This window comes from Brassica napus, chromosome C1 (assembly GCF_020379485.1).
Source record: "Brassica napus cultivar Da-Ae chromosome C1, Da-Ae, whole genome shotgun sequence".
NCBI classification, from domain to species: Eukaryota; Viridiplantae; Streptophyta; class Magnoliopsida; order Brassicales; family Brassicaceae; genus Brassica; species Brassica napus.
Window position 1 is genome coordinate 36,105,665 of NC_063444.1, and position 27,347 is coordinate 36,133,011.

At 33.1% G+C, this 27,347-nt stretch overlaps 1 protein-coding gene and 1 long non-coding RNA gene across 3 annotated transcripts; both read right to left on the reverse strand.

Moving 5' to 3' along the window:
* Positions 1-3,764: 3,764 nt before the first annotated feature.
* On the reverse strand, positions 3,765-5,319 carry LOC106376874. The gene is made up of 4 exons (XR_007318201.1): positions 5,147-5,319; positions 4,915-5,068; positions 4,494-4,652; positions 3,765-4,416 (listed from the first exon to the last, which is right to left on the reverse strand). It is a non-coding gene; the product is annotated as an uncharacterized LOC106376874 (long non-coding RNA).
* Positions 5,320-5,881: 562 nt separating this feature from the next.
* Positions 5,882-8,599, reverse strand: LOC111198080 (glycine-rich cell wall structural protein-like). Of its 2 annotated transcripts, XM_048744964.1 has the most exons (2): positions 6,305-8,598; positions 5,882-6,238 (listed from the first exon to the last, which is right to left on the reverse strand). In XM_048744964.1, the coding sequence occupies exons 1-2, from the start codon at positions 7,305-7,307 to the stop codon at positions 6,042-6,044; spliced, it is 1,200 nt and encodes a 399-aa protein (XP_048600921.1). In that variant the 5' UTR covers positions 7,308-8,598; the 3' UTR covers positions 5,882-6,041. The 2 variants fall into 2 exon arrangements, with proteins under 2 accessions (XP_048600921.1, XP_048600920.1); XM_048744963.1 differs by having other exon boundaries at positions 5,882-8,599.
* Positions 8,600-27,347: the final 18,748 nt, after the last annotated feature.

A 27,347-nucleotide genomic window follows, 5' to 3' on the forward strand; every position in this document is an offset into this window, starting at 1 on the left:
AGCTCGGGAAGGTTATTCTCGACCAACTAAAAATCATGGAGAGCGCTGTAATCAAGGGTGTGATTGATGCTATTGCCAAGAATGGGATTAGCCTCAATATGTCTGTAGAGGATCTTACTAGAGGTGAGTCCACCGCTGCCGTGCATTCCTCTGACAACAGTTCTCTGGGGGCCGACCCCACTGGGCCTCCCGAACCAGTAACCACCCAGGACGATGTCACCGATTGCCGCATCAACGAAGTGTTGCGTGATCTGAACCAACATGTGGGTGTTTTCCTTCATGAAAAGAAAGATACCTCACCTCACCCTGATTGCAGTCAAGAAAAAGTCTTAGCTGACAACCACACATCCTGATCTCAACCATCTGCTCACTGCTGCAAATGGTCATTAGCTTATGCTCGCATATCTGCAGATACCTACCCGCACGAAAACCTGTAGAGGATATTACACACGTTAGCATATACATCACCACTTTAATAAACACCCTTAACTATATGTTCTACATCATACCTCTCCAAGGGATGGGCTTTGGTGGAACAACTTCTGTCCCGTCTCCCGTCAATCCGAACTCCTCCCTACGTACCATCCGGTAACGACCAACTGCCTCGTTACCGTGAGCGACGCACATCGCCAAATTAACGAAGTCCATCCTCACAGCCATTAAAAGCTCCACATCCCCGTCTTCTGCTATGTCCACGGGAGGTGTGGTGTAGTCTCCAGGTATTTTTATCCAGTCGGGGAAGTCATAGGTCAAGGAAACTGGCTCCAAAGGTAATATGCGAAATTTTTCCCTCACCATCTCAACCAAGGCATCGTACGTCTCATTCTCTTTCACCACGACATCGTATTTCACTTCTACGTGGTTGATGTCGAACTTCCATGTCCCCTTCGCAAGTCTTTGCCAGTCACCAACAACAAGTCTCACGATATGCCCCATACCTTGAACTCCAAAAAGTTCGTCCTTACCTGCTACATAAACCATTATCAAATACCGTTTTAGACAATTTTCCAGATAAATTGACACATTTACAGTAGAATCTAAAAAATCAGCCGCTACAAAAACAAAATGAGTTGTATAATTATGAACTATTCTCAGAAAAGCTCATACCTTCACCGTTTGTGAGAACGAACACTGTCAAATGAGTTTCTAACCTCCAAACTCTCAATTACAGTTTTCGTTTTCACTTTTACTCTCTCACCAATTCCTCACCCCCCCCCCCTCCCCGCTAAGTATATATATTATAATCTATAAACCCTAATACCAATCCCGCAGCCCAATATGCAACCAGAGTAACACTTACCGAAGCAATTATCATCATAAGTACGGTTCTCTTCTTTACCCACCAATTTCTCCTCGCCGGCGCCTTTCTGTGTCAGTCACACCCATCTGAACACGTCTCGACGAAATCTCGGTTTATCTGCGCCTGACACATCCGCTGCGTTCTCGCTCCGTTTTGGAAGCGATAAAGCGAGGGCATTTCTGTCTTTCATAGTCCAAAAGGATACTCACTTTACCCACTTAAAAACCCATGGGCATTTCACAAAATTGGGTCTTCTTTGGGTATATTACACTCATTCCTTCGTGTTTATTTCTACTTTTCAACAATATGCGTTTCATGTTGATTAATATTTTTTTTTTGAACTGCTTAAAACATCTTCGAAAGAAACTCTATAACTCCAAATATAGAGTTTTTTGTTCTCCAAAAAAGAATTTCAAAATTTCAAAATTTCAAAATTTCAAATTTAGAATTTCACTTCTCAAAACTCTAAATTTGAAGTTTCTAATTTTTATTTGCATTTTGGTCCTTATAATCAATTACACATCATATTTATGATTCTTAAGTATGTTTTCATTATTGTTTTAATCTTTAAAACTTTTGTATATCATAAATATTTCAAATTTATATTTATAAATTCAAATTTTACACATAAAATTAAATTAAAATTTAAAATAAGATTATAATATTTTAAAATTAGAATTAGATAACAAGAATATTACAAAAAAACTTAATAATTTTTTTCTAAAAAAAGATACATGAAGGCATAATTATTTTACAACTTTAAATATTACAGCAACACTAATAGTCTAGTAAAACTGCTCTAGAACCTCTAAAATGTTGTCCAAATAAATTTTGTGTAACCGAAGATGGTAAGGAAATAATTTTATGGAATAACTAGGGTTGGCCCGCCCTACGAACGGAAAGTTATAATAAAAACTATTTTATATGAATTTATATTAATTGTATGAAGCATTTAAAATCATTATACATTGAAAACGATATTATAGACAAACAAATAATAGAAAAAATTCTGAGATCATATTGTTGTTTTTAATAAATATTTTTTGTTAGGATTAAAATGGCAGTGACCTATTTTTTGTCATCAACTTAAACAGATTCAGACAGTAGGAATTACAAAAACCTTCATATTATCTATTTTTTAGAAAACACAAAATTAACAAAAAAATAATTCAGAAAATGTAATAATATATACATATATATATATATATATATATATATATATATTATTTATAATTCAATTTGACAAAATATAAATAGCTGGCAGAAAATCAAGTAGGAATTACAAAAAACTATTTTATAGTTGTGTATTCGTTGCTCTGATCAACGAAATTGGAAAAGATAAAATAAAAGATATAACATTGAAACACAAACGCAGATAAACAATCATAGACTATATCAAAGTGAAATTTATGGGACAGTCTCATCACTTATTGATTGTAAGGTTTCACTTATACTCAGAACCATGAGTTGAGAAGAGAGTTGAGGGAGTAACTAAGGTATATTCAATCACAATCTCTTTGTTTGAAGCCTTAAACAATCTATAGTATATCAAGAAGTTTGTGGTTACATAAAAATAAAATAAATCCACACATGTATTTATGAGACCATCGACTGAGTTGTCAACGAAAGTGAAATATGAACACGCTCAACCAAACGTAACATAGCTCATCTGCCAACCTTCTCACACATATTAAACATATCGTGGCAATTGGTTTCGGTAGTTTTCTTTTTGGTGTAGAAAAGCTTTCTTGTCCTTCATTTTAAGCTTTGGAATTGGTTTATCCCGGTCTGGTTATGGACAGGGTTGTGGTTTTGGTTTCCTTTTTGTAATTTTTATATATTGTTGAAATTTTCTATGTACTGTTAAATTTATGTATTGGGTTATATTATGTATCTTCAAAAAAATATTATTTGTTGACTAAATTTTTACCAAATATTATTTGTTGGTTATATTATATAAATATATATATATTAAAAAGACTAATCTTTTATTTACATATACAATGTTGGAGGTTTTGCAAATTTATATGGCTATTTTTGTCATCTTTTTTTTTGTATCTCCATTCGATTCAGCTTTGCCATATTCCTTTAATATAACTAACTTTGTAGATTATGGTTCGCACCTTCTGTGAGGGTGCCTCTGTTTTACTATCAAAATCCAGTTATCTAAGGTCGCATCTTATGGTGTTTGTGTATTTGGTTTTGTATTCTGGATCAATAATTTAAGCGGGCCTCCAAGTCTCCAACTCTAGAAAGGGATTGGTTTTGATTTATTAATTGATATCCTTTATGATGTGGGACTTGTTATTTTGGGCTTCAAATTCCTGTGGAAATGCAGTACGGGAGGTTTGGTGAGCTATCCACGTGAGTGTTTGTTATTTTTTTGTCAACTGAGTGAGTTTGTTATATATCAAGTTGCGTAACTGAAATGGATCACTGAATCTACTATTTTGGACACTATTGATGGGTATGTGAATAACACTTTTTGGAAAGCTAATAAACAGCTGCATGTGGTATCTTTGAAATTGACATGAACCGAAGTCTGAGGTTTAATGCATAATGTATGTGGTTGTTAATGAAATTTCATCGCAACAAACACAACACAGAATCTATCGAACTCTAACGGCGATAAGTAAATGATGAAGACGAAGCCCTTGAGGAGATAAGAGAGAAGTAATTGTTTATTTTGCTGATCTTGGGGCCAACTGATCTAAGCATATAAAGCCTATCACCCTCCTCCTCCTCCTCCTCTCAGCCATCGGATTCTTAGCAGGCATTCCCTTCTTACATTACCTCCTCCATTTTGAACACTCTTAGTAGTCTTACTGCTCTTGTTCAACTCATCAGACTCATAATTCAACCTTGAAACCTCAATCCCAATCTCATCCATCTCTTCATCATCGCTCAACTTTCTCATTCCTGACCTCCCCGAGTATCCTATCTTGCTTGTTTTTTAATTTACAATCAACGCAATCAAAATGAAGTAAGAAATTTGAATTTAAAACAACTCACGAATTAAACAAAAAATGAATAAGAAAATTCGATAGAAACTTGCCAAGTATTTAACTAACAGTCATCTTTCTTGGCTTGTCTCGTGAGAACGCCATTGGAAGAATCTGCGCAAAGAATTTAATTTAAGCAATCAAAATTAACAGACTTAAGAACAACCTTGGGAAATTGTATAAGAGCTTACCAGTTTATAGTTTTAAAAAACTTGGGACGTAAGATTATTCTCACAAATCGATGTATTTGTAAGCGTTGTGGGAACTTCTTCTTCTAGTGTAACCGAGCCTTTGAAACTGGATACTGGTAATCAAAACAGCTTCGTCGGTCTCTCATCAACAACACATATCTGCACACGGTATCTGGACTCAAGAAGCAATAAACGAAACCAAAAATATCTTACAGTAACAAACAAAAACAAAATAAACAAACGAAACCAAAAGCGTATAAAATCAAGCTTTCTAAATTTTTTTCTGCCAACTCAAGCTTTCTAAATTAATAAACGAAACCAAATCATCTTACATCAACAAACAGAAAAAGCATAAAACGAAATCAAGATCATCAAAACTCAAGGTTTCTTAATCAATAAACGATACCCCAATAAACGATACCCAAATCATAAATACAAGGTATGTCCAAGATGAGGATGTGTCGACCCTCGCCGCCTCGCTTAACCTGAGATACTTTCAGAGAATTGAAAGAGAAGATGAGTCCAAGATGAGGATTGCTCACATATTTATACTGAACACACACCGCCTTTCAGACCTAATCAACGCATCGAAGACACATCATGCGAGAATAAATCAACAGGATTAAAGAGAAATCCATAAAGCAGTCTGTTACAGTCATGAGAAGAAGCGCAAACGTCACCGCCTCCCGCCGCATGAAGATGAGAGACAATCTTCGTGGGTTAGTTTACGCCGTATTAGGGTTAGGGGGAGAGAGTTTCTATTTTCTCTTTCCAGGCCGGATGTTTGCACGATTCCAGGACCAATAACATACAATAAACACTGTAGAAAGGATCGAGCAAACTCTCTTTTATATATAAAGATGTGATATTTTTCTTGTACTTTAATATTTAATTATGTATTTCTATTTATAATTTTATATCTTGGTGTAAGAATTTGTTAATTAATATTACTGTAATATTTTTATATATGTGCTAGTTGTTTATAAAAGTTTTATGGATTTATATTAATAATAAAAAATATAAAGACTATGGTGTAAATTACAAATAATTTTGAAGTTTTGTTTTGGAAAAATACACTTTGAAACTTCATATACAGTATATATAACCTCTTTAAATTAATACTCTATAAATTAATATAAACTAAAAATCTCTATAAAATAATATAATTTTATAGTTCCAAATTGAGTTCTTGCTTCAATTAGTATATCGATAAATTAATATCTTTATAATTTAATAAAAAAATTATTGTTTTGGTTTAGTCTCAACATTATTAATTTATAGATGTTTTACTGAAATTAAGATTTTTTTTGGAGATGCTCTTAATTCAATGTTTCTTCAACGATTTTAAAGGAAAAAAAAAAACTACTTCCGACCAGATACACTTCCAATGTTCAACATGATACAATCTGTATTATTAGAATGCGTCGAACGAAACTCATTCCTCGTCGTAATTCAAAGTACATCAAGCTAGTATATTTGGAAATGCTCAAGGCTTGTAAACCAAGTGTACGTGAGGCATGCATTCAATACAACGTAATGTGTTTCAGCTTAGTGATGTCCGATTCCGCCACCCCCTCCACCCCCACCTCCGCCTCCAAAGCCTCCACCGCCAAATCCTCCGCCCTTACCAAATCCACCACCTCCACCAAAACCCCCTCCTTTCCCAAATCCACCCCCGCCACCAAATCCTCCGCCTTTGCCTATTCCACCACCGATTCCCCCGCCTTTGCCAAATCCACCTCCACCTCCAATGCCTCTGCCTTTGCCTATTCCACCACCGATTCCCCCGCCTTTGCCAAATCCACCTCCACCGCCAAAGCCTCCTCCACCTCCAATGCCTCCGCCTTTGCGTATGCCGTCACCAATTCCTCCTCCTTTTCCAATACCACCACCAATGCCTCCGCCTTTGCCTATACCTCCCCCTTTCCCAAAGACGCCACCACCTCCACCTTTGCCAATTCCGCCTCCAATGCCTCCTCCTTTGCCAATTCCACCACCTTTTCCAATGCCGCCGCCGATACCTCCGCCATTGCCAATGCCAGCGCCAATACCTCCCCCTTTGCCAATTCCACCGCCAACTCCTCCACCTTTGCCAATACTACCACCAACTCCACCGCCTTTGCCGATACCACCGCCAATACCTCCGCCTTTACCAATACCACCCCCAACTTCTCCGCCTTTGCCAATACCACCTCCAACTCCTCCGCCTTTTCCGATACCACCACCAATACCTCCTCCTTTACCATAACCACCGCCAACTCCTCCACCTTTGCCTATACCGCCACCAATACCTCCACCTTTTCCAATCCCGCCACCAACTCCTCCACCTTTGCCTATTCCACCGCCAACTCCTCCACCTTTGCCAATTCCACCACCAAGACCACCGCCTTTGCCTATTCCACCACCAGCTCCGCCACCCTTTCCGATCCCTCCGCCTTTTCCAAACCCACCACCTGCTCCAGCACCACCACCAACTCCTCCACCGTGTCCACCTCCACCTCCAAAACCACCGCCAACCCCACCACCCTTACCAAAGGCACCACCGACTCCGACACCTCCCCCCTGTCCACCACCAAAACCTCCTCCACCTCCACCAGCACCACCGCCGCCTCCAAAACCACCGCCTGCTCCTATTCCACCGCCAGATCCTCCTCCAAATCCACCGCCAAAGCCACCACCCTTGCCGCCTCCAATTAACGTTTTTTCCTCTTCATCTTTGCTAGAACTCGCACCATTTCTGGCAGTAACATTCACAGCGAAAACATGAAAACATAATAAAGCCAATAGAGTAGCTCCATTAACTAGACGCCCCATGTCTTCCTGCTTTTTAGTTTTCTTGTTCTATGCAGTGTTCACTGCCCGATGACGAAAACATTTCCGCACTATGGTCGCTTATATAGCAACACTTAATCATCTACTTTAATCTTTGCATTAACTTACTCCAACCACTTGTTACAAAAAAAAACTTACTCCAACCACTAACAACTACTAACTGCATTCAATTCCTAAATCCTTCTACGATTTCCTCTCCGCATGTTTTCTCCTAGCAAACCATATAATACATATATTATCTCCTTGATTTATACAGTGGAAAATATTAAGAATACGAGTATTTTACTCAAATCTACCAAGTAGACTTTACCGTTTCACAAACCATATAATACATATATTATCTCCTTGATTTATACAGTGGAAAATATTAAGAACACGAGTATTTTACTCAAATCTACCAAGTAGACTTTACCGTTTCACCCAAGTTACCATAGACTTCCTGACATTAACGATTTCTCAATCTCGTGACAGTTAGTTAGTTCTACCTCTTTTGTGTCAAATAAACAATTCAAATGATTACGTCATTTTATGTCTACTTATAGTCAGAATCTTTTCATTTTGTGTTTTAAATAAAAATTCCACATAATTCTTATAGTCAGAAAGCTAACTGACTTGTGATCCATGTTTGGAAATAATAGAGTAATTAACTTATATACGAGCCAAATGTTCTGTAATAATTATCATATTTTTCGTAAGTCCCAAATTTGTTTATCACAAATGACAGCAAAACATGCGTACTCCTGCTTGTTCCGGAGTATAGGTGCCTTGCAGAACAAAAACGTTGTTATACATTTTTTGACGTAAAAGTTAATTATACGTGTCTTGTTCTTATTGCTTAACCTTTTGTTATGTAATGAGCTATTAACTTGCCGACTACTCAAGAGGCACTATTAAGTTAAAATCGCTCATTGTACCTTACATACGCAATGATAATTTCCTTACAATTGGTAAACAAGTAAACTTACTGACACTACTGAAATATCTATCTTTTTTTCTCTTATAGATTTTTAAGTTTATTGAAATAGGTATGTCAGAATCTTAAATTTAACTCTACTGAATTGTATGAACGATTAAACAATAAAATCAAATCACTTGTGAAACTTAAGTCCTGGCTAAGTTACTGTAGTTTAATAACTTAGACGTGTGGTTTCCACACCCAACCATGTGCGAGTTAGATGATTAATTTATTGCGGTTCGAACAAAAATGGCCGTCATTTATTTTCCAACCTAGACGTCCTAAACGCAAATAGTATTTAATAAATACAGACCAGTTATGTTTACTTCTCTTTTTTTTTGAACTTTGGCTTTAGTTATGTTTACTTCTCCTTCAATTAGAAATCGCTACATGTCATCCCAGAACATGGTTGTTAGTGACTCTCTTATGTCCGACAATCTCTTGGGTCTATTAATAACTACGGAGTATTTTAGGGTCCTATTGGTTTTCTCCATTCTTTCTTTGTTTGCTTATTATTTTTCTTTTATCATTAAAAATATTTTATTTTTATAACAAATGCTCAATGTGTAGTTTACTCGTTTCAATCTCAAGATTAATTAAGTAACTCTTGTTTGAAAAAATATGATTCATCATATATTCAAAACATTAAATTACTTCACTATTTTCTGTCTATACATAAAATTGGTTAAGCTTATACTACTCCCTTCGTTTTTAAAAGATGTATGTTCTGGAAAAAATAAATTGTTTTAAAAAGATTAATTTTTTTACTTTTTTAATGTATAATTTTATGAAAAATTGTAAGTTTCAAAAAAATTAAAGGTGTTTATTGAATTTCTATTGGCTAAAAGTTATGAAAAATTGTTATTCGCAAAAAACAATGCATATTTAATAAATTTTCTTAATATATGTGAAAAATCTAGAATATGGATTTTTAAAAAACAGAAGGAGTGGCCAGATGCAATTAAAAGGCGGTGCCATCGAGAATGAAACAAAAGTAAGCGCTTGGATGCGGGAGTAATTAATAGAATGCTGAAAATTAGGGAAAAAAACTGCTCAACGATAAATACTAGTTGGCCAAAGCAATTAAATGGCGGTGCTATAAAAAATATTCCTCCTGTTTCATTGAAAATGTCACTTTGATATACATTTTTTCCACGTATTAAAAAAGTAGTTGAAATATATTTAAGTTTTTATTAATTACACATATTCAACCAATAGTATTTGATATACATGAAATTATTTATAAAACCAATGCATTTATAATTAATATTAAACTGAAAGTTGCATTAAAATCCTAAAATGACATTTTTTATAACAAGAAAAAAATACTAAAATAACATTCTTTTAGAAATAAAAGGAGTACTAAGTACTTAAAAATGTACTAAATATTTGTTTTTCGTCAAAATGAATTTTATTAATATTAGTGTGGAGAAGGTATTAAAAAAAACAAGTGTAAAGAAGCTACACAAAATATAACAAAAAGGTAATGAACAACAGTGGCTGTAAGTTAATTAACAAATCAATTGTTAAATAAAAATATTCTCTTATATAATAAAGCGCAAGTTGTCTAGCAAATCAAAATTAGACATTTAGCAATCATTTTGCAAAAAAAAAAAATTGAATTTTTCTTTTCATCTTCCTTTTTTTCTGGGGTCAAAATATGTTAGGGGTGAAGCTTGAGCAGATCCTAAATCATACTCGCTCTAGATTTAAATATAAGATGTTTAAGGTTTTATACACATATTAAGAAACAATAAATACATAATTTTAATTGTTACTTTTTTATTATATCAATAAAATTTCACCACTCATAATTTTACTTTTCAATTTATGTTTAAATTTAAAAAATAAATGCATTAATTATATCTCAAAACATCATACATTTGTATAGAAGATAAAAATATAGAACATCTTACATTCGTATCCGGATGGACTATTTTAGCTTAAATTTTTTTTGGTTGAGACTTCAGCGTATCCCTAATTTTAACCTAAAATTTTCAGCAGATCCTAAACTAATGCAACACTAGAATTATTTACGTTAGTTTATATATATTTTTGATATCTTTTCTTCATCTCCTAAATGCAACACTAATTTTTCTTTTCTTCCTTTCGGTATAAATTAAAATCCACACTATTTCTCACACACCATGATCTCCGCACGTCCTTAAAACAATTATTTTTTTTCATATAAGAGAGTTTACTCAACGATGCTATAAAATTCATCTCTAATGCATTTTCCTAAATTATTTGAAATGGTTCCACTGATTCTCTCTTTCTGGAAGTCTGATGAAATTTCAGTTTTAACATAGATCGATAAATTCTGAGCTGTAACGATCGTATCAACACTCCGGAGTCTACAATTCTATTATCTTGGTAAACAGTTGCATGACAATAGTCTCTGTGAGATTTTTGTTTCACTCAAGAAGAAAAAGAAAAACGAAATTTCTGCTGCAAAGCTTCCTACGAAGTTGACAAATGAAAATTAAATTTCTTGTCAGTAAGACTACTCAAAACACTCGAACTCTTTATGACTCAAATGTCTAACGCTCCTCTCATTTAACATTCTACCAAATGTTTTCAGGCCCTCAAATGCGTTCAAATTCCTCCACGGAAACAGTTGTCAACTATTAAAGGTGTGTATTTCTATGCTCATCAAAATTATAATCAGTGGTCCTCGTACAATTACAGTGTCTTATGAATTAAGGTTCATTGCATCAGAGGTCAAGATCAAATTGCAAGTTTACTTGGTCAATGATAAGGAGATACAACCATACACGGTATTTACGTTTTCTTTGTTCTCTTTTTCTTTTCTCAAATGTTTTAAGACATTTTTAATTTTTTTTCTTTTATAGATCGTTTATTTTCCTTTGTTTTCTTTAAACCAATTTATCTTCCTTTGTTGTTTTGTAAAGGATAGACTACGCAATGCCTATCACAGTTCACAATAACACTAAAGACCATCAAAATGCACATGTTATGTACTTTTCTGCAGTAAAAAGTATTATGTTTCGGGTGTTAAAAAAGGGTATTATGTTTCGAAAATGGACTAATTTGGTTTTCAATTTGCTGAACATGATTATTTTTGGGATTTTTGCCGATAAGGAACAAAAGAAGTAAAAACCAATCTTTGTCCCCTTAGAAAAAAAAATATGAAAAACCTGTTTTGTCCTTTTTAGTAAAATACAATTAATAGTAAGAAGTAAACACAAAACATAAACAGTAAAAAAAACAAAACTTTCTTCGTCTCCGACTCCCGTTTCTAAAAAGCAGAGGCGATTTCATTTCGTCGCCTTCGACACTTTCTTTCTCTTGGCCGTCTATGTTGGTCGGAGACGACGATATTGTCGTCACGTCTCTCCGTCCTCCTCCTTCTGTCGTCTTTCCTCTTTGAGAACCATCGATTGAAAAAGAACTTTCACGTTTAATTTGAGAAATCGTGCTATGTTGAAGAAGAAGAAGACTAGATTTTAGGAAAAAAAATTAAAAAAGGAAATAAAAAATATTTAAAAGATTTACTGAATATTTTAACCGTTTTTGGCTAGATTTTCGGATTTTGTAATTTTATTAGGTAAAATTTGCATTCTATCTGTTTAGAAATTAGAAGGTCTAGCAGAATATTGTATACCATCAATGTAGATAAAAAGACAATTCGAATAATGCATTTTCTACCATAGTAGATTAATTAATTTTTGTAGCGCATCAAATCTACCAGTTATGTAGAGCATAGAGGGAATGAGGATTTTATATTCTTCCCTAGTAGTTGTTAATGTTTTTGGTGTATTGCGCATTCTACGGTTGGTAGATCACTATGTCTTTGTTAGATTATATATTCTAAACCTCCGTAGATGGTAGATCTGATTTTCTAACACCTTTACCCCATTTTTGAAATTACTAATCAAATATTTTTTGAATCCAAATATATTTTTTTTATATGCAGTTGATTATCTACATCAAATATACAATTTTTCAATTTTTTTTGCATTTTAAAAAAATTGATATAAATTTTTATATACAAAAAAGTAGTAAATGTCCAAAAGTGACAAAAGTTAATTTTATTTTAAGGGGATAATACTTTAGTTTAGGTGTTCTGTATTGCCAATTTTTCCATTATTTTGTGGTGGCGGTAATTCAAGTAAATAAAGTAAGAAGTTCACCTGACGCACACATACAAGACCGAGGTCAATTTGAGACTTGAGTGGTAGAAGAACGAGAAGGACTCATGTCTACTTTTATATCAAGACCTAATTTCAGGTGGGCCTTTCTTATTTTTATATTAGTGATATTATTTTTGGATTAACATACATTTTGTAGCTTTTTCATAGACAAAAACTTAAGATAAACATAGCATTGAAAATGAATTTGGAAACTAAAATGCAAGATGAAAAACATAAATATATAAGAGAGAAAAGACGTCAGTTATCTAAAAAGTACAGTTAATATTTTAAAATTTTACTTCTGCCATATATATGTTTTCCCTCAATTTTCATATTTATTGAGGTTAAGTGATCAATATGTTACATACATTTTGGATCCGTATTGGATGTTTATAAGATATAAACTTTTTTTTTTGAAGTATATAACTAATAACTCTCAAAAGAACATTTATTTTCGTTGTAAATTATATATTTTTTACATAATTCAAAATAAAATAATATATATATATATATATTAGTCTTAAAAAAGCGTTATAGATCCTTTAGATGACTAAAGGCCCATAAAAGTTAATTTAATATGAGGCCCAAATAAAATTTAATTAGATTTTTTTTCTTTTTTTTTCAATGAAGCATATTTTTTTCTTACTCCCTCGATCCCGACAGTGACATCTTTTCTACCGCTGGTCCCAGTGCCAGACATGTGGGTATGCATAACATTGGTATGAGGTCCACAAATTTGTGAGGCCCATAATTTTAAAAAATCAATTAAAAGTTTCTTTTTTGCTTACTTTTTATTTTTTTATTAAAAATATTAATACATTAAATTAAAAGTTTTTATGTAAGAAAAACTAACATCTTAATTAATGTAACATTTAAATGTATAAATATATACATTTCAATTGGTTATGTTTTTATGAAATGTAAATATTATAATAAATAAAATTTAATATAATTATTTAATGTATATTATTATATTTAATTTTTTTTTTTTGTATGGGGACTCTAAAATCTCGTGACCGGCACTGGCGGACCCCGAGCTATTCACTGATCCTCTACGGCGTAGTGTTTATGCCATCACCAGACTCACCACTACATACAGATTTATCTCCTTCCTCCGGCAACTGCATTTGACGCTTTTCTCAGGTTAAATGTTTGAATTGACGTTTGTACACCTTTCTTTTGTGGATTGATCATTATATCCTTGATCCAACAAACCATATAGTATAATCTAAACACAACACTAAATAAGTCAAAACTTCCATGCGCGTATATTTCCAACGCATGGCGCGTCAAGAAAACGCAAGCTGACAACATAGAGTAATTTTGGTTTTGATCCAAGAGCCACTACTCCGGCTACACCGAACTGGCTCTCAGACGGCTACATGCCTCACGAGTTCCTCACGTGCAGGACCATGTTGGGCAGGAAACTATATGCTTGATGGGCTGAAGTTGGCCACTGGACTCGCCGTCTCCGCAGAACAGGGAAGTGAAGAAGGCTCGCTAGAGCTACTTTTACGTGGCAAGTGTGTTAAAAAAAACGGGACACATGTCCCTAGTGTTGTTAACCCGGCCCAACTTACCAAATGGATCCAGATGTTCAGAATTGCGTTATGCGCAACACGTGCGACTGGTCTGCACTTAGCAAATTGAAAAAAAATTGAAGATTAACCGGAGATTTATTTTATTCAGTTTTACTATATATATATATTATTATTTGTATGGAGAAAATTAAGATATGGCATAGTCTAGCGGGTTTGAGTAAGCGTATATGCTTTTAGAGGCCATGGGTTCGACTTATGCAGCAGTTGGTTTTGCTATTTATTCCTTTTTTCTTTAATGAACATGAAAATAATGTTGTCATTTTAGGTCAGAAACCTTAATTCTTCGTATCTGACTTTTACGTGATTCTTGGCCGTTTTGATCTTGAGCTTAGTGATTCTTGGCCGTTTTGATCTTGAGCTTAGCACATGATTTTAAGCTTCTAACTTCGGAAAAGGTTGATTTTTGGTATGAAATCTGATTTCTTGGATGATTTAGTGCAAAACACCACGGTTCCTTGCCGATTAGCGTTTAAACGTCTAGTAAACGTCCAAATCGGCCGTGTTTTAAAAACTTGTGTTGATAAGTCTTTTCAATCTTTATGATCTTTGAACATGTCAGTATTAAAAATGATTAGACTTGTGTTTATTGTTTTGTCATTTTGTAATTGATGGTTAAGGTAGCTAATTAAGCTTAATTACTATGTACAATGACATTACATGGCCTCATGAGTAAGCATTGACTTGGATCTAGACTGAAGATCATGAAGACTACTATATATATATATATATTCTGCAGACGTGTGTGGTACGCAAACCAAAATGTAATGTGGACAAAGAAACATCTTGTTGTGTAGACTCCAATTAAGCATAACATTCTATTAGTAAATGGCAATCATTAAATTTTCATAATCATAGACATCCAAGATCCCATGTTGACGTCCAAATACTAAAAATAGTAAGTACATTGTAATAGCATTTCCCCCTTTTGATATTATAGAGAATCAAACTGTACAGACGATCACTATGAGATGGTCTTATTAACCGTTGCAACGTTTTCTCCCGATTGTGCTCGTTGTTCCAAGTTTTGAGCTTCACCTGAAGATTGCAAACATCGGTTTGGGTTTAGGCCAGATGAAGAACCAACTCAAAACACTTCACCAACACCAATATGAAGGCTTAGACGAACCATTCATTAAAAAAAAAAAAAGAAGGATAGACGAACCAATCAAATTTTGTCAGATCACCATCAAATTATCATTATAGCCACCAAATCAATAACACATTCCTTTTCATGCAACTGAAACTCGCCAGAGTATATAACTTTAGAGAGAACTAAACCGAGTGTTTTTAACTTTCTAGGAATGAAAGCCTAACAATTTAGCATATTTTCTCAAGCATATTTCTTATTGTTCTAACCAAGACATGTTACTCTTACAACATGACTAAGTTCACCGTCATATTATATTTTTATGTGAAAGTAGGACGCTTGGATCTGAAATTTCTCTTACAAAAATTATTCATCTTAGAAAATTATATTTTATGACTTAACATTTTTGATATTTTTGCCTTTTCTGAAAGCAAATGATAAAAAAGCACTGGCAAGATAATTTTTTTTAAAAAATAATAATTTACTTGCAATTAACTACGAAGAAATCTTTTTTAGAATTCAATATTATAGCATATACAACTATGAACCAAAGCAAATGGGAGGTGGAATAAGAAGGTAATAGGCTAATAGCGACCTCTAGAAACAAAGTGGGGAGCATTGAAATAAAAATAGTAGTAAGCACAAATCAAAAGGGATGATAAAAGGCATAATCACCACAGTGAAGAGAAGTGGAGGATTTAACCTTTTGCATCTTCTAGAAATTTTATATCTCTTTTAAATAAAACAAAATTTATAGACACAAATACATACATCCCTTCACATTCATAAATCGATCTGTTGGACCATATTTGACTGGAGAGAAAAGTAGGTTTAAAAGGTAAGTTTCAACAATAACTCCCACCATTGGATTTGTTAATACAAGCATCTTTATATAAAAATCTCTATCATGGTTGGCTGAGAAATATAATGGTGATGTGGTGCTACATGTTAAATAGTTCAAATTCGTTTGTTATGTGTCCTATGTGTTTACAATGGTATTAGTACCATATTTTCAAATCTACCCCGGTTGTCAAATGAACAAAAAAATCACGGACAAACATTGTATACCGCAACTTCATAATAAATTTGCATGATATAACTTTCAACTAAATAGTTGTTTTAGTAAATTTGGAGAAAAAACTTTGAAAACAAGTCGCAAGAAAACGTTTAATAAAAGTTTGATCTAGAAAAGTGTATAGATAGTGCAGCGTATTAGCGACATAAATGTATAGTTTTATATGCGCAATTTCTTCCTGAATGTTATACCTTAAAACAAAACAAAAATATTCGTGTGATGATTAATTAGATTCATAGCATCATATTATGACAAGTTTAATAGGCAGTAATATATAGAGAATTGATATGAATCCAACCACTAATGTGGCTAATGTTTTTAATGAATTTGAAAATATAGAATTATATGAATCAATGAGTAGAGCCACGAGATTTGTGCTGGAATAAAGGGAAACAAAATGATTATTTCAAAAACGTCGAACATATGGTCGACTGGAGTTACGAGGAGTTAGTTTAAAATGAAGATACGACCTAAGACCCATTACAAAGCAAAGGTCCACTACACAAACACTACTCACTCACCACTTAAATATTGAAAAATACATTTTCATAATCACTAGATGATAAAAAAAAGGTGTAACCGATGATTGTCTTTGATATTACTTTTCCATTATGTTTTATCACTTATTACCCTGTTCGTCTGCGTGTCGCTGAGACTTGCTACCTTAGCAGATTAAGATTACTGTTATGTGCGATATGTGACTAAATCTGCGACCTGCAATTAAAATTATGTTCGTTTCTGTGTCGTGCGACCTGCGACCAGTCACGCGGTCAAAACTTTCTTAATTTTTAGTCGTTTTTCTTGGGCGACTTGAATCGGAACATGCGACTGGTCGCGCGATCAGTCGTGCGACATTAAAACGAACAACAACCTATCGCATACCGCGCTATAGATAAACGAACAGTGCCTATATAGTTATATTGGCCAAATTATGACTTCAGATCATTAACTCCCAAATTGATTTTTCTTTTGTTTTCATTCCAGTTATGGAAAATATGTTATTATACTGTTAATATGACATCATTATTATTATTATTCATAGTCATCACTACAATTTCCACCACCAAGGTCGCCATTATAATTATTGTCATCGTCGTGGTTATCTAGCATTGAAAACTACATGATTTTTTTTTGTGAGTAAGCATCTAGCTATTTGAATCTGTTTTAAGTTAATGACAAAAAGAAAGAAAGTATCTAGCTATTATTGAATCGAAAGATAATCTTTAAACTAATTAATATTTTAATATTTTCAATCTTCAATTTAAAAATCATTAATACAAGCCAACTTTCGTATCTAGTACCGTTTATTTTAGATGGAAAACCACAAACAATTTTAGTTGATGAGTTTTATCACTAAATACTTGTAATATAATTTTAATTTTTTTTGGAAAACTGGAATATTTTATAAAATCATTTAAAAAATAAAATTTTATAAAATAATTTATAAAAGCTTTTACAATCATTTAAATATTTTATGATTTTCATCAAAAAAAATATTTTATGATCATTTATTCATTGATTTTAGACTCTTATAACCGATTTAAAAGTCTTTAAATTAATTTTAAAATCCTTATACTTTATTTTATCAGTCATATAAACGATTTTTTAAAATTTATAAATATATTAATAGACTTTTTATAAATGATTAATAAGGCTTTTAAGTGATTTTATAAGCCTTTACAATTCCTTCTTTATTGTTTATCAACTTTTATAAATGACTTATTCATGGTTTTTGCAAGCAGAAGAGAGCAGGTTTGGTGGGTTTTCTGTTGCTTTTCATTTGGTTTTTCATTAATAAGCCCTTTGAGCATATATGCTGGTGTCTGCATAGAATTGTATTCAGTGTGGCACTAGGAGTTATAGTCTTTCTTTTCTTTCCATTGGTACTGGGGTTTGTCCCAGTTTTATGATGAACGAGTTGTTCGCGTTTATTGTATGCCAACACTTAATAAAAATGATGCTTTTCTGGAGCTTTGGTGTTTTTTGGTATTTTGGAATGAACATCCTTTCTAGTTGGTTGCTCATCATCTTTAAGACGCAGTAGACTATACTGGAGGAGGAAAGGGTTTCAATGGTTATGGTCTATAGCAAATACTGGTAGGCGGGTACGTATATGGGTTTGGCTTCTATCTAGGAGTAATGATTTCAGGTCAGGTATACCGAATTCACACTTTAGTCACAAGTAGGGTTTCAAGATGGTCAAATAAGGCAGAACATAGTTGGTTTTGGTCCCACAAAAATGTCTATAATTATGAATAAAGGTGTCTCATTATACACCAGCAATGGAGTAAAGATAGACATGAAACACATAAAGAATTTGGAGCATGATGATGGGCTACTTAACTCACTGTATCAGCGTTCATTCTCTGGTTCAAAGAAAATGGTTCCTAGAACCCATTACAAGTGGAGAAAAAATAGTGAAGTATCAAGTGCAACTTGGAGGGAACAAGAAATATAGAAATTTTTCGATTATTCAACAGCTCGTGGACTTTTGTTGTGAAGCTTGGGAGTTGGTAGTTGGCAAAACATAAGACATACGTTAGACCCGAGATATTGGATTATTGAATATCGGACTTCTGCGATGGCAGAAAAGCATTTGCGCTTTTTTTCGTTTTCGCAAACGAACTTGGAATCTAGTGGAGTCAAGAGGTCTGGTCCGTCGGGAACACTACTACTTACCTTATTATTCGAAAAGTTCTCGTTGGCGGAGAAAGAATTACATACTACTGGAATACTCTCTCTGGAAATTAAAGTTCTTTCACTATGGTATTCATCAGTATTATGATCTCTATGTTTTTGAAATATACAAGACGGATCAAGCACGGGGGAAGTCGTCATGCACTTGGAATGCATCAGTTTCTTTTTAAGCCCAACAGGGGATCAACATATGATTTTTTTAATACGAGGATCATCAGCTTGAATAATAGGAGTATGGATAGTAAGTGGACCATAAGCTATATTCGGGAAATATGACACAAGTATGAACCGGAATTCTTGTTTTTGTCAAAACAAACAAAATTTTAATTTTGTTCAAAGTTTCCAATTTCATTTTGGATACGATAAGTTGACTACAGTTGATCCACAGAGTTCAAGTGGAGGACTGGGTTATATTACAATAACGATTATCACCTTAATATTCTTTACAACAGTAATAGTTAGATTGGTATTGAAGTGTTGTTTTAGACATTTGTATATGGGGACCCAGTTCCAAAGCGAAGAAATCAAGTTTGGGAAAGACTAACAAGGTACGACATACAAAGATCAGACCCTTGGAGGCACTGAAAGAATTGTAGGATCTTTATGGCCTATAGGAGATCTAAATGAGATCAGAGAAAATCATTAAAAACAGGGAGGCACTGAAAGAATTGTAGGATCTTTACGGCCTTCAACAACATGATTAGAAATTGTGGACTGATCGAGTTTCCAGCTGTAGGAAATACGATTTCATGGCAAGGAAAAAGGGGGAAGCAAATGATTTGATGTAGATTGGATAGGGCTTTGGCCAATAAAAATTGGCACATGTTGTTCTCATATTCTTCCACAAAGTATTTGGGAATGGTAGGGTCGGACCACCGACCGGTTGTAGCTACAATTGAGAACAAGGTTCAAAGGAAAAAAAAAGATAATTTTGGTTTGAAAAAGATGGATATGTCAAGAGGGTTTACTTGAATCTATAACTTGTCGATGGGACTCATCAAGGGGCAATAGACAAGATTTTGTATCTGAGTTGAGAAATTGTAGACGTGAAACTGTTCGCTGGCGGAAGAATAATCCGCCTTATGGAAAACAAAACATAAGCGAATTGCAGAAAGCACTGGAGGAGGTCCAACAAAATAATAATAGAACACAAGATGATATTCTGGAAGTTTCAAAGAAATTACAGAAGACTTACAAAGATGAGGAGTATTATTTTTTCAAAAAAAAAGAGTATGAATTTGTGGTATTCAGCCGGTGATTTGAATACAAAATTTACTATGCTTTGACAAAACAGAGACATTCGATAAGAATAATTGGTCTACACTACGAAGAAGGTCAATGGGTAACTGATGAACAATAGGTATAAAAAGTAGTCGTAGACTACTTTGTGGAACCCTTTACATTTACAAACCCTACGGATTTTGATAGCTTCCTACAAGATGTTCCAATTACCACTAACGCTCATATGAATGGCCGCCTAACAGCAGAAGCCATCTAGGAGGAAATTCGAAAAGCTTTATTCATGATTTATCCAGAGAATGCCCCATGCCAGATGGAATGACGGCTCTTTTCTTTCAGCATGCTTGGCATATAATCAAATCGGATATCATCGGTCTAGAAAATGATTTTCTTAAGATCAGGGAGATTGGATAGTAGATTAAACATGATGAACATCTGTTTAATTCCCAAAACGGAACGACCAACCAAGATGACGAAGTTATGTCCAATAAGTCACTGAAATGTAGGATACAAGATCATCTCAAAGGTTTTGTGTCAGCGGCTAAGGAATTGTCTTCCAAATTAATTTCAGAGACATGATCGACTTTTGTCTCAGGACATTTGATTCCAGATAATATTTTAATAGCACAGGAAATGTTTCATGGGTTGCGGACGAATAAGTTATGTCAAAATAAGTATATTGTGACCAAAACAGACATGAGTTAATCATATGATAGGGTGGAATAGAATTTTGTTCAGGAACTTCTCATAAAAGTGGCTTTTGATCCTAAATGGATTCTATTGATGATGGAATGTATCATATCAGTGCAATATAAAGTTAAACTAAAAGGCCAACCTCGAAGCCACATAATCCCAAATAAAGGCCTAAGACAAGCGGACCCGTTCTTTCCATATCTTTTTATTATGCGAACAGAAGCTCTAATAGTCAACATTCAAAAAGCAGAGCGAGAGAAACGTTTGACGGGCTTAAAGATAACAAGAGTGAGTCCAGCAATTTCACATCTTCTCTTTTCAGACGATAGTCTTTTTTTCTGCAAAGACAAAAAGAAGAATGTCAAACAATTCTGCAAATCCTAGGAGAATATGGTCGGGAATCGGGACAACAAATTAATTTTGCAAAATCTTCACTGCATCTTGGGCACAAAGTAGTTGACTCAGTCCGACAGGAGATGAATGATGTATTAGTGATACAATATATATGAGGTATGGAATCATATTTGGGATCCCAAAATAATTGGGTAGTTAAAAAATCAGATCTTTGGATTCTTGCAAGAGAGTATGCATGGCAAAGTTAATGGTTGGACGGTCAAATATCTCACCAAAGGAGGCAAAGAAGTGATGATAAATCAGTGGCAATGGCAATGCCAAATCATGTTGTGTCATGTTTCAGACTTCCAAAGACAATCACTTCCAAGCTAACAAGCATTATATCACAATTTTGGTGGAGCTCTGGAGGAAATGGAAAGGATATGCATTGGATATCCTAGGATATGTTATGTCATCCCAAAAATGAGGGAGGTATAGGTTTTATGTCTCTTGTCGATTTTAACACAGCGATGTTTGGGAAACAATCCTAGAGATTAACTGAAAAGCTAAATTATTTATTTGACATAGTGTTAAAGAAAAATATTTTAAGAATACTAGCCCGTTGGAATCTATTCGCTCATACTCGTCACCATACGGCTGGCAGAGTATTGTTTCAGCTAGATCTCTGGTTAGAAAATGACTAATAAAAAATGTGGGACATGGATCATCTATCTCAATTGGAATGATCTTGGATTCCAGCCAATCGCCAAATACTAGCAAATAGTAAATCACCTTTTTGATCCAGATCTTACGGTAGATAAGCTCATCCACCCTATGACTCATAAGTGGAATATGCAGGTTATAAGTACTTTGGTGGAACCCAACGAAGCAGCACTCATTGGAAGTATTCTAATATGTCGGCCACAATTGATGGACAAAGATGGATGGTACTTTACTCAATCAGGAAAATATACGGTTAAATCTGCATAAGAATTTGAACAATCTTATCCTGATGGAGGATGTCAGGCACCATGTCTTGGTCCAGACGTTAAGGCTCTGCAAGCTTACTCTTGGAAAATAAAATGTTCACCAAAATTGAAGCATTTTCTTTGGCAAATTATTTCAGGATGTTTACCAGTAAAGAAAAACCTAAAAGCACTCGAGATAAAACGCGACTTACACTGTGAATTGAGGAATCAATAAATCATGTTCTCTTTGAGTGCACTCCAGCGATACAAGTTTGGGTTTTATCAAGCATCCCAACCAATCCAGGTAGTTTTTCCATGCAGTCAGTTTTTGCAAACATGGATTATTTGTTCTGGAGGATTTCGTCGCATACCGAAGATGCATGTTTTGCTTAGATTCTTTGGTATATTTGTAAAGGGTAGAAAGAAAAGATTTTCAATGGATTAGATAGGGATCCTAGAGATACGGTTAGCTTGGCTGAGACAGAATCGAGACTATGGAAAGATACACAATTTAAAAAGGGGTAAATGGGCACAAACCATAGAGGAGGTGCCACACATTAGAGGTCAGGGAGATGGTGTTATATGGATGGATCTGGAAGGATAAAGACCCATACTCTTGGAAGTGGTTGGTACATCACATTAGAATGTTTTGATGGTTTAAAGGGAGCAAGGAATACAAGATGCAGTTTAAATCTCTTATTTGGGCGATGGACTGTATTAAAAAACCTTTGACAATTTCACATGACGTTTGCAATAAATTATTCTCAATTGGTGAAGATGGTTTCGGAACCAGGGGAATGGCATGCGTTTGCATCCTATTTTGAAGATATCCAACGAATCAAGGAAAGCTTCGGCACTTTCGTGATCGTTCATATACCATGTACTCAGAATAAAATGGCGGATAATCTTGTACGCGGTGCTCGTGTTAAATGCTATATGTTGTCTTCATAGACTCATAGTCTCCTAGTTGGTTAAGAGATACTTTCTAAAGTCTATTCTTGTTAGCATTGTACATTGTTCTGTAAATTTACCGATAGTTAATAATTATTTATAATTAGTTATGCGCTCTTATAAATGATTAAAATATTTAAACAATATTATAAATTTTTAAAAACCTATTCTTTATTTTTGAATGGTTATAACTGATTTTATTATATTTTATAAGTAATTTTAGAAGATTTTACAAATAATTTTATAAACTTATATCCATTAAATGATTTTATACTTTTACCAAATTTACAATTTTTTTTATAAATTATTTTATAAAACCTCCTTAACTAAAATACATAATTGTTACCCATTTAAAATAGATGGTATTTTAGATAGATGGTGATTAACGTTAAAAATTTGGAAAGTTGAGAGTTTAAATGTTAAAATATTAGTTGAAGGGTTTTTTAGGATTCAAAAAAAGTTGAAGAAAATTCCAAAAACTAGAGTAATACTAACTACAAGCGAGGAAATCATCACATAAATCCTTAATCAAGGACATGTTCGTTCAATTTTAGCCTAGATTTCGGGCTTAGCACAACTAAATGTGTTGGGATATTTATAAATTGCCCCTGTTGAATATGATCTTGATTTTTAATTTTTAACTAGAGATTGATCCGCGCATCCATACAGATATTGGTTTTTACATTTTTATACATTGATATTTTTTTCATAATTAGTGTTATATATTTAAAATGAGTTGTAATATAACTAATTGTATTCAAAAGTCGTGGACCGAATCGGGTAATATGGTCATTTTCGGTACAAATATCCGAATCGGTTTCAGATACATTTGTTGTTTAGATATTTTTAGGTTCCTATACATTAGAACTGAAGTCATCCAGACCCATAAATACCCAACTCAAAACTCATGTATAAATTTATAATATTCAAACATGGCCGAATTTAAAAAAAAACGATACCCGAAATGAACAACTCGTACCTAAATGGATAGCCATTGTTCATGTTTAACTGCTTTTATAAACTAATAAAATGGACTCTTTCTTTGTGTTTGGCTAAATAAAGTAAAATAGAAAGAGTTTTTTATTTAGTAAAATAATTATATGGAGTAAAAAATTTATTGACAATAAGTTTGTTACATTTTTATTATTTTGATTTATGTTATTATTTTATTCGCAAAAACATGTCCTTGAATTATATTTTTTGGCTACGTAATTTTCCACCGATTGAAACTAAAATTAAGAAAAAATTAGTAAAACAAAGTAAACCAAACGTTTAACCGTATGCAAAACCTAGTTATTTTAAATTTTTGATTTTATAATTTTCACAAAGTTAATATTGATTAACTAATAAATAAAGATATGTACTATTATTTTATGGTAATATAGTTAATGAAGTGATGTATTGTTAAGGTAATACTCCCTCTGTTCTGAAATGTAAGATCTTTAGAATAATTTTTATGTTCTAATATATAAGATGTTCTCATCTTTCTAGGTAAATTTAAGTTTATCAAAAACTGTGTTGTCAATCAAATTTAATAGTCTATTTTGTAATTGGCTGAGTAATTTTTAGTTTATAATTTTAATGATACTTTTTAGGTAAAAAATAATTTTCTTAATAAGTGTGTACTACCCAAAAAATCTTACATTTCAGAATAGAGGAAATATAATTAATGAAATTGTTAAACTGCGTGAAATATGAAAATATAATTTATATTAATGAAATTACTAAAAAAACATTGTACTTCTTTTTTATACTGCTATTCATGTTTCCTAACAATTCTCATTTATACTACTATCCATGTTTCCAAACAATACCAAAAGGTACCTTTTTTTTATCAACACCAAAAGGTACTTCAGTTTTAATATTATACTAGAACTTGATCCGCCCCCCGCGTGGATGTATGATTTAACTTGTGTTCAACATAATCTCATAAACCGCGAGTCTTATAAAAAAATTCATGTATATGTCAATGTTTTGTAATTGACATATAGAGTAGAATATATTATATTATAATATAGATATTTGATAATATATATTTTTATTTGTACATAATATTATATTAAAAAATTTATACCTTGATGCAATTTGATGTAATTATACTATTCATAAATTAATATGTTGTTTTTATTGTTGATTTATTTTAAAATGAAACAACATACTAAAAATTTTAATTTTTTTGCATTTGTTTTCTATGAATTATTATTAATTTTATGATATTTTATTTTCTTGAAAATTGAACTCTCGAATTTTTTATATTTCAATAAACTAAATAAGGTAATAGTATATTTAAAAATTGTTTTATATAATATATACTATATATTTTAGTTTGTGTTATATCTTTTTAGTACATGTGATTTAATTAATATTCGTACAATATTAATAATGGTCAATATATGAATATCGATTTGGTTTGATAAACTTTGGAATTGTAATTAATTAATTTAAATTTATTTTAAATGCAGGGATATAATATGTAAATAAAGAGAAATACAAAAAGGAAGTACTTAATTTATTGTAAATGTAATGGATAAATGGATAAATGTGTAAATAAAAAAGAAATATATTTCTACATTGCTATCCATGTTTTCAATCAATTGTTATTTATACTGTTTTATATCATTCATGTTAAATTAAGAATAATTGAAATTAAAAATTTCAGGTAAAGGAATTTTAAATCCATTTAGACACCCATGAAACTTTTGTTCAGTTTTTTTTTTTTGTCAAAAGGCATTTACAGTAGAACCTCTATAAATTAATAATGTTTGGACTTTGAAATTGTATTAACTTATAGAGATATTAATTTACAAAAGTTTTCTTATTTAGATTTCTTATTTTAAAATATATTTATTCTAAGTTAAAAAAAATATATTTGATTTTAGTGTATAAACATTAATTGTTATTTTTTAAATTTGAAATTTATATTATTTTATTATATTATTTGATGTATATAATATATATTTTACATATAATATTACTAAATCTCATTAAAATATATTAAGTGTTAAGGAAATATAAAGATAACTTCATTGTGAATATAAAACAAACAATATAATAATAGGTTCTTACTTATATAAAATATGTATACATATAAATTATTAATTTATAATTTTAATGGGACTATATATTTACATAGAATTTCCTAAAAAAATATTATCTTATTATTTTATCGATTTATATTAAATTTTGAACCGGTCCAAATTGGGACTAGCAAAATTTATTAATTTATTGAGATTATTAATTTATCGAGTATTAATTTATAGAGGTTCTACTATATATTAAAGACATGAGAAATAAAATGTTTTACATGCCTAAAGGCCATAGTTTAAAAGGGCAAGGCCCAGTGGAGTTAAATTAAAACACATATCAATGGAACTTTTCCGGTCCACTTCAATGAAAGGGGCCCAGTGGATACCGAGAGAGTTACGGTGGGTAAGGGAACCGACGATGGAAACTATGATCTGAGAAACCAAAGTTGCATCATCGCGGTAGAGGCTCGAGGGTTTGTGTGGCGAAAGCTCTGGACACGGTTCCACAGCTGTTTGTCGATGGTGGAGAAGATTGCTTCTGCAGTTCTGAAGGTTTGTTGATGAAGTCTTGTGTTCCTTTCATGCCAAAGCCAGTAGATTGTTCCCTGAACCGCTAGCAGAGTTAAGCGGCGAAGATCCTTATTGCGCGGAGAACCATGTAGTTGCTGGATTACGTCCTCCCAAGAAGAAGTGAACTGCAGCTGACACCTATCTGATATCAGTCTCCAAACCAATCCACTGTAGGAGCAATCAAAGAACAAGTGATTCCTTGATTCATTACTGGAGTTGCAGAGTAGACATTTGGGATCAATATCAAGTCCCCACTGAAGTAGTCAGTCGCGTGTAGGGCAACGGTTAAGCATGACTAGCCACGTTAAGAAGCTATGCCGTGGGATCCCATAAGAAAACCAGACCAGCTGCGTCCAAGGAACTAGAGGAGCGGGGCCTTTCAAGTAAGTGTAGACCTCACCAGTACTATAACGGGAACTAGTTTTGCCTGCCACTTCCCACTCGTATTGGTCTTGCTCATCGCTGAGATTGACAGTAGTTAGGTAAACTTGAAGATCTAACTGGTTTTCTGATCTTGCAGGTGGGAGGAGCCAGTGATCATGATCATACAGCGAAATAACCGTAGAAGATCTTTTGTTCAGTTTTAGATCGATTCTACTTCGTAGATTGGTTTGGTTCCAAATTTTTTATACCTATGAATGCAAAATCGAGTGCCATTCGGTTCATTTTATTT